The sequence below is a fragment of the Barbus barbus genome (assembly GCF_936440315.1).
Source record: "Barbus barbus genome assembly, chromosome: 5".
Taxonomy (NCBI): Eukaryota; Metazoa; Chordata; class Actinopteri; order Cypriniformes; family Cyprinidae; genus Barbus; species Barbus barbus.
The window spans coordinates 1,143,094-1,151,420 of NC_136733.1; the positions used below are offsets into that span (position 1 = coordinate 1,143,094).

Below are 8,327 nucleotides of genomic sequence, written 5' to 3' on the forward strand. Positions count from 1 at the left end.
ATATATTATATGTTCATTACGTCGTCTTTAAGCTCCTCCGCGCCTCTAGGGGTCGCGCTGTGACACGGAAGTGACGCTCGAGCAAACGAAACGTCAACTTCCGCTGAGGCTGTACATAGCGGTGTGAAGTAGTTAGCAGTTTTGTATTAATTGATCGATTGAAATGGATGTGGTTCTGTATCTTGTAGCTGCGGTTATTCTGCTCGTTCTGATAGTGTTTGCTGTGAAAGTTCGTGGACGGACTGAAGAAGGTGAGTGAAATATGAAGATAAAGCAGTCAGTGCTGCTCCACACAGCAGCTGTCAGACTATACTAGTGCTCTTACTAGTGCTCTCACTAGTGTCCATCAAAGCTCATAGTACTCTATAACCACACTCTCTCTGGCGTTACTAGATTATTGATGCTCTTGCAGTCACTGGATCTGAAGAATTAATCTTGTAATGTAACGGAAACTATATATTTGTAAGTTTCCAGACCCACTAATGCTGTATAAGAACACAATACAGCTCTGGATTTATATTGTTCCTGACTTAAAGTCAAAACTAATTATTAATATGATCTAAAATAACATTGGTACGTGTGGGTCCTTTTTCGACCCACTTATTGTTCTAATTAAAATAATATAATGTAGTAGTTTTACTGTTTACCTGGTAGAACAGATGCTTTCAAACTGATGTCTGTCAAAGTTGACAGAGAAAATAAACGAATAATAATAAAAAGAAAGAAAAATTATATTAAAATAAATGTGGAAACAGTTAGATGAAAATATATGGATAATAAAATTTAGATAAAAATAAGTAAAAAGGATTAAAATAACTAAGAAATAACACCTCTAACAGTATAGTATTATAGAATATTTTTCCAAATAATAATTTAGTATATAGTAGTATTAGTAATAGTGTATAGCAGGGCTGTCCTGCAGAGTTTAGCTCTTGCCTCAACACAGAACACAGCTGCTGGAAGCTTCTAGTATGACTAGTAAGAGCTTGATTAGCTGCTTCAGGTGTGTTTGATTAGGGTCGGAGCTAAACTCTGCAGGACACCGGCCCTCCACACCCCTGGTGTATCGTATATATTATAGCAATTTAAGTTAGTCTGAAGTGTGGTTTTATACACACTGTTAAGTGTTTGAGTTGTTCACAGCTCTTGTGCTCGTCTGTGTTCCAGCAGCTGATGGTGAGGATGGTCAGAATGTGGCGGTTCGAGCCGTGGTCCGTCCGCAGGCGGCAGAGGAGCGTCCAGCAGGAATGCCTCGCCGCCGCAGAAACCTGCACAGCAGAATGAACGTCCAGCGCGCACAGCAGTCGTCAGACAATGGTAAACACGTAACAGTGTGCACATGCAAAAAAAGTTTTCATTTGTTGCAAAGTTCATTTTATGGTCATACCTGGTTCATTCATTAAGGCCGGACACTACGGGCAAAACCAGTGTTTTATTCATGCACCGATCAGTTTTGACCAATTTTGCTTCCATATCATGTCTTTTTTCAGACCGGTGTAAAGAAAAATACTAGTACTGTCAAATGATTAATCGCGTACAAAATAAGAGTTTTTGTTTGCATAATATATGTGTGTGTTCTGTTTATATTTATGTATATATAAATACACACACTTTCAGTATAATTTTGAAAATATTTACATGTCTGTATTTCTATTCATATAATTTATATTATAAATAAATATATTTAATATACGTGACCCTGGACCACAAAACCAGTCTTAAGTGTCAATTTTGTGAAATTAAGATTTATGCATCATCTGAAGCTGAATAAATAATCTTTCCATTGATGTATGGTTTGTTATGATAGGACAATATTTGTCTGAGATACAACTATTAGAAAATCTGGAATCTGAGGGAGCAAAAAAATCTAAATATTGAGAAAATCTCCTTTAAAGTTGTTCAAATGAAGTTCTTAGCAATGCATATTACTAATCAAAAATGAAGTTTTGATATATTTATGGTAGGAAATTTGCTAAATATCTTCATAGACTTAAGACTGGTTTTGTGCTCCAGGGTCACATATAAACATAACATATTTTTCTGAATTATAAACATGCTTGTGTGTGTATTTATATATACATTATAAATATACACAGCAGACATGCATATATTATGTACACAAAAACTTTTATTTTGGATGCGATTAATCGTTTGACAGCACTAAAAAATACACATTTAAGTGTTTATTTTATTGCACTTTATCTATTTGTGTCTCTACATTTTCATATTCCAATTCATTCCAATTCATGTCTTTGTTTTTTCTTTCATTAATGTTTTTTTTCTCTTACACACCAAATTTGACATTTTATTCCTCTCTATATTCTGAAGGTTTGTTCATATATCATTCACACTTATTTATACATAATTTCAGTCCTAAAACCATGAAATTTTTTTGTTTGTTTTTTGCTGTCGGTTGACAGTATTTTCTGATTTATGGAGTGATAAAAAGAGAAATCCAAGGTTTTCCCTCTGGACAACCCTTTAACTTTGATATGTCAGTAAAATTAAACGAGAACCTGTCTAATAAATCTTCAGATTTCTGTTCTGGAAATGTATGCAAATTAGTGCATATATTTAATTAGATAATGTATCATTTGCATATTTAAACAACATTTCAGAAAACTTGTAATACAAAATAATTGTCTTAATATACTGTGATTAAAGGGTGTAGTATAGGGGTGATTTTGGATACAGCCTTAGTATCGCATAGAACACTTCTAGATGTGTCTCTAATCTGTCTCTCTGTCTCTTCAGAGGACAGTCCTGTGGAAGCGGATGAGAGTCAGGAAGACCCGCAGCCATCTGAAGAACGTCCTCAAGCCGCTGCTAAAGTCGGAGCAAAGAAACAGAAGAAGCTGGAGGAGAAACAAGCGCGGAAAGCTCAGAGAGAGGTTACAGCACTGCTGTTACGTCTTACATTTCACCCATATCAGGAGTCTGGTTATTAATGCGTGTGTGTGTGTGTGTGTGTGTGTGTGTGTGTGTGTGTGTTTTAGGCCGAGCTGGAAGAGCGAGAGGAGAGGAAGAAGATGCAGGAGCTCAGAGATCAAGAGAGACAGAAAGAAGAGGAGAAGGAGAGACTGCAGGAGCAAAAACAGGTCACTTTAACTAGTGGTTGATCAATATATTGCCAAGGCTGATATTATGGCCGATGTTTTCTTCAATCATTCACTGTCTTTGTTTAACAGTTATTCTAATAAACACAACCGCTATTATACTTTTTCACACACATAAAGTATTAAACACAGCATAGAGTCTGACTCAGTGTGTTTGTAACCGTATGCACCTGCAAAGAAGTTGTTAAATTTGTTGCAAAGTTCATTTTAGGGTCATACCTGGTTCATTCATTAAGACAAAATCAGTATTTCTTCATGCACTGATCAGTTTTGCTTTCATGCCATGTCTTCTTTCAGATTACATGGATGCAAACTCCTCACTTTTTGGTGAAAACTCACCTTTTTGAGATCAGAATAGGTCACCTATGTGATTTGTGTAGATCCAATGAGAAAGTGTTTTTGGTGGTGGTGGGGGGTCTTTTTACAGTACCATTAGTACCCATTCATATCTGTACCCGCTTGTAGTCAACCAGTTTTAAACGCTCCTGTGTATTTTTGCGTGCACACAATGGTTTCGAATTACAAAACCACAAGTTTATTTACATGTTTTTGCAGCGTTGAGTATTTTAGCCAATCACAGGCATCTCTGTTGAAAGCAATGGCCAGTCAGAGGTGTTTTCTGTAGGTTAATAATCAGAAGAATCCCCTCTGAACTAAGTTTTGTTTTCGTAAGTTTACAGGGTTCTAGATTCTTGCAGATCTACCTAATATAATCCGAGTGACATTTCACTTTTATTGTTCTTTATCTATTTGCAATGGTAGGTTTAAATTTCAGTTCCCACTGGCATTAAACAAATTTGATTGCTTGATATGAATTTAATTGTGCTCAAATTGAGCTACTGGTTAGTGTTTATTTATTTATCAGGTTTCTTGATTTGCAATCAATACTACAATAGGAATACAGAATCAATAAGTTGCTTTTATTGCTTATTTTACAAATCATTTTTTTATCATCCAATGGTCAGACTGCTCTCTAAAATAAAAATCCATGTTGGTCAACCATTCGTTTTGACCACGAGTCAGCGCTGCTTTATATGTTAAACTCACACGCCATGCAAAACATGGTTAAATAAGTGTAAAGGTTCTCCAAAGCTGTGTGTTCCTCTCTTCTGCAGGAGGAGGAGTTACAGCGTGCCAAGGAGGAGCAGGAGCGTAAGGAGGAGGAGGAGTACCAGCGGCTGAAGGAGTGTTTTGTGATCGAGGATCAGGGAGAAGCAGAGGAGCTCAGTGAACAGGAGGTGCGTCTCTCTTCCTGCGCACTCTCCACATCTGCTCTCCTTCCTCAGCATTTCACATTATCTCATGTTTGTGTGTTTTTCAGTCTCGCAACCTGCTGCAGGAGTTCATCCAGTATGTCCAGGTAACACACGCATTCAGATTAAAGCAGCTGCATTAACACATGTGACCCTGGAGCACAAAAGCAGTCTTAAGTCGCTGGGGGATATTTGTAGCAATAGCCAACAATGCACTGTATGGGTCAAAATTATTAATTTTTCTTTTAAGCCAAAAATCATTAGGATATTAAGATCATGTTCCATGAAGATATTTTGTAAATTTCCTGCTGTTGATATATCAACTTAATTTTTGATTAGTAATATGCATTGCTAAGAACTTCATTTGAACAACTTTAAAGGAGATTTTCTCAATATTTAGATTTTTTTTGCTCCCTCAGATTCCAGATTTTCTAATAGTTGTATCTCAGACAAATATTGTCCTATCATAACAAACCATACATCAATGGAGAGATTATTTATTCAGCTTTCAGATGATGTATCAATCTCAATTTCGAAAAATTTACTCTGTCCCAGGTTAAAAAATGTACACTTCCATAATGCACTTAAAGTGCTCTGTTTTCACGCAATCATTTTGTACTTAATTTACGAAAAATGATTCTTTAGTGCTTCTTAAGATAATCTAAGTGTACTCAACTGTGGGACACCGTGAATATGAACTAAAATGCACTTTTAACATACAATCTCTGTATTTAAAAAAATGTATTTAGTTACCACTTGTAGTACACTTGAGTGAATGAAAGATTGGTTCAACAAGTGGTAACTAAATACAGTTTTTAAATACAGAGATACTATGTTAAAAGTGCATTTTAGTTCATATTCACGGTGTCCCACAGTTGAGTACACTTAGATTATCTTAAGAAGATCTTTTAAAAGTTGCTTTTTATTTGGAACTGAATGCACTTCAAAACGCTTCAAGACCTAAAACAGTCAAACTACTAAACATTATATAGTTATAAAACTAAAATTATATATAAAAAAAGGTATCTTTGAATGAGTCAAATTTTAGGTTGCATTCAAATAGATTTCAAAATGGTAAAATAGACGCATTTATACAGAAATAATGCATGATTTACCCAGAAATCTCTTGGAAAAGTATAGAACTGTATGGAGTTGATTTGAACTTTGTAAAATAAGTATTGCTCAGCTTGTTTATTAGCAGCCCCTGTTACAGCGGTATGTCTCATAGAGAAAACCGTGTAGATTTGACTCTGTTTCTCTGTCTGATCAGAACTCTAAAGTGGTTTTGCTGGAGGATTTGGCATCCCACTTCAGCTTGCGCACACAGGTCAGTGTTCATAGCTGACCTTTGACCTCTGAACGTGTACTGGTGCTTTTAGATGATTGTTGAAATGTGTTTCTGTATGTCAGGATGCTATTGCCAGACTGCAGGACCTGATAGCAGACGGCTCCCTGACAGGTACGTGTGTGACTCAATAGAATTATATTCTGATGTGAAGCAATAACTGTACATCAAAACATGTTTTACAGTCTCCTGCTTTGAGTGAAACTAGGAAACTCAGAACATGCATTAATGGACATTATTAAAAACCTTTCTCCTGGGAAAATATTAGAATTTTTATCAAACATTTTGAAAGATTGCGCATAATTTTTTTTTATTTTAGTTTGTGTAAATTTTTTTTTTAAAAATTTAAAAATTAAAAATTAAATTTTTTTAATTATTCTATACAGTTCACTGAAGTATTGTTGTTAAGACTGTTTTAAATCGTATTTGAGTTTGGCATTGGCAGTATAGCCTTTGATATGGTGTAAAATGATAAATAAACAACTTAAGACCATTCCTGATGGATGCACTGCATTTCTTTTTTATTTTATTAAATATCTTTTTTCGCTCTGCTAATATGTCATGCTTCAGAAATAAACTAAATTGCAAATGCAGTGGCTTCATATAAAATTAATGAATTCAAAAACATGTGAAATTTTAAACTTTTCCACGATAACACAATCCAAAATAATACTAAAACAATTGCAAATGTAAAATTTAATATTTATCTGCTGCTTAATTATTTGAATAATCATGTACATCAGTATTTGATGAGAAAAGTCAAATGAATGCTCTTTTTACATGTCATTATTTCTATATTAATTTTACAATCGCATTTCAGTCAGTCCCAGTGTTACTTTAGTATCATTAAGATACTATTATAGTTTTATTGATACTTTGAATCAGTTTTTAGTTTTATATTTTCTGTTTGAATTTTAATTAAGGTTTAGAATTGTGTTGTTTTTGTCATTTTCTTTAATATGTCTAAATGGTTTTAAGTCACTTTTATTTTAGTTTTAATTGTGTTTTAGTAAATTAACTAAAATGAGAAGTGATTCCTTGGCAACTCCCTTAAATAAAACAAGTTTACACATTTTTTTTATGTTCAGTTAATGCAAAAAAAAATTATGCTTTTAATGTGAGTTTTATTAAACTATAATAACCCTGGCACATTAGAGGTAGAATTAGGGGCTGTTCACATTCTGTCTGAATTAGTTTAATTGTTGGTATATTTTACACACGTCACATTGACATCTTTGATGTGCATCTCACTGCATTATAAGATCATAAAGCATCTCGAGTGAGAAGTAGTTCAATTACAGAATGTACAAATGCATTAATTTTTAATTGACTTATTTGCACTCATTTAACATGTTAAACCGACCGCTCTAATATAACCGTGTGTGTTTGAGCAGGAGTGATCGACGACCGAGGGAAGTTTATTTTCATCACGCCGGAGGAGCTGAACGCTGTGGCTCAGTTCGTCAAACAGAGAGGAAGAGTCTCTATCTCAGAACTCGCTCAAGCCAGTAACAGCCTCATAAACCTGACGCCGGAGATCCAGACCAATGCATGAACACTAAATGCTGTTTCCATTTCAAGGACTTGTAAATAAAGTGGGATGCATGATATCATTTACCAGCAAACAGGGCTCATTTCCTACCTAATCTCCCTTATGTCACCCTATAAGAATCATGCAGTAGGTATGGATGTGTCTAATATTGTCTTTAAGAAATAGCTTGAGGCTGGTTTGTAATACAGAAGAATTGTTTTCAGTGGCAGAGAAGGAGATTTTATTTCATTGTTGTACACACACTTTAAACAGGGTCCCTTCAGTCGTGCTTTGGATAAAAGCGTCTGCTAAATGCATAAATGAAAACCTGGAAACAACAGGGAATTTTAAGACTTATTTTTCCCTGGTATATTTTTCTAGTAATATTCAGGTCTACAAGATTTCATTGCATAGAAATGTTGTTTGTTGATGTAATATCCATTACATTATTTGTAAAACTGATTATTTGGTTTTCACAAACAACTGAAAAAGTCAAAAGTATTTATTATTTAGAAACTGTTTGAAACACTCCTCTCACTATTGCCTGTCCTGTTGAATAAAAAAGCACAAGCTACAGTTTATTGTATTGTAGTGACGGCTCAAACAGGGCTTTTATTGTCTATTCTCATTATGCATGTTTTCCTTAAATGATTTGTTCATCTTTATTTGAGTTCTTCCCAGTGTTTTCCTGAGAGACTCAGAAAGCATGTATATGAGAGCAGCGGCGTTATTCCTGCCAGGATTTATAATTGTTTGCTGCTTGTTTGTCTTGTGACACTGATTTCCAGATTTCCCTGAAGTGCAGCTTTTCTTTTTGCACATATCTGTTTTGATTGGTTTTAAAGATTCGCTATAGCTAGGGGGTACTTTAGGATAAACAGAATAAAAACAATTTAATCAAACATAAAAATAGAAATAAAGAAGTTAAATAAAAACATTAAATTGTTTACAAAAATGTTCAGACTATTCAAACATAATATTGTTTTTAGGTATTGCTGAACTGCAAAATTAAAAACAAAGGCTTATTTCCCCAATCTAAATTTAGATCATAAAAGTAGCCTATTAATTAAATAATATTCCCT

The 8,327-nt window shown here is 34.5% G+C and overlaps 1 protein-coding gene across 2 annotated transcripts; it reads left to right on the forward strand.

Moving 5' to 3' along the window:
* Nucleotides 1-47: 47 nt before the first annotated feature.
* Nucleotides 48-7,854, forward strand: LOC306870344 (DDRGK domain-containing protein 1-like). 2 transcript variants are annotated; one of them, XM_079417565.1, is made up of 9 exons: nt 48-251; nt 1,168-1,317; nt 2,755-2,891; nt 2,997-3,098; nt 4,232-4,354; nt 4,438-4,476; nt 5,640-5,696; nt 5,780-5,828; nt 7,109-7,854. In XM_079417565.1, the coding sequence occupies exons 1-9, from the start codon at nt 164-166 to the stop codon at nt 7,267-7,269; spliced, it is 906 nt and encodes a 301-aa protein (XP_079273691.1). In that variant the 5' UTR covers nt 48-163; the 3' UTR covers nt 7,270-7,854. The 2 variants fall into 2 exon arrangements, with proteins under 2 accessions (XP_079273691.1, XP_079273692.1); XM_079417566.1 differs by having other exon boundaries at nt 76-251; nt 1,171-1,317.
* Nucleotides 7,855-8,327: the final 473 nt, after the last annotated feature.

Coding starts and splice junctions, on each gene's coding strand:
- LOC306870344 (XM_079417565.1), top strand. CDS start 164: ATGGATGTGGTTCTGTATCTTGTAGCTGCGGTTATTCTGCTCGTTCTG. Junction 252..1,167: donor TCGTGGACGGACTGAAGAAG/GTGAGTGAAATA, acceptor TCTGTGTTCCAG/CAGCTGATGGTGAGGATGGT. Junction 4,355..4,437: donor AGGAGCTCAGTGAACAGGAG/GTGCGTCTCTCT, acceptor TGTGTTTTTCAG/TCTCGCAACCTGCTGCAGGA.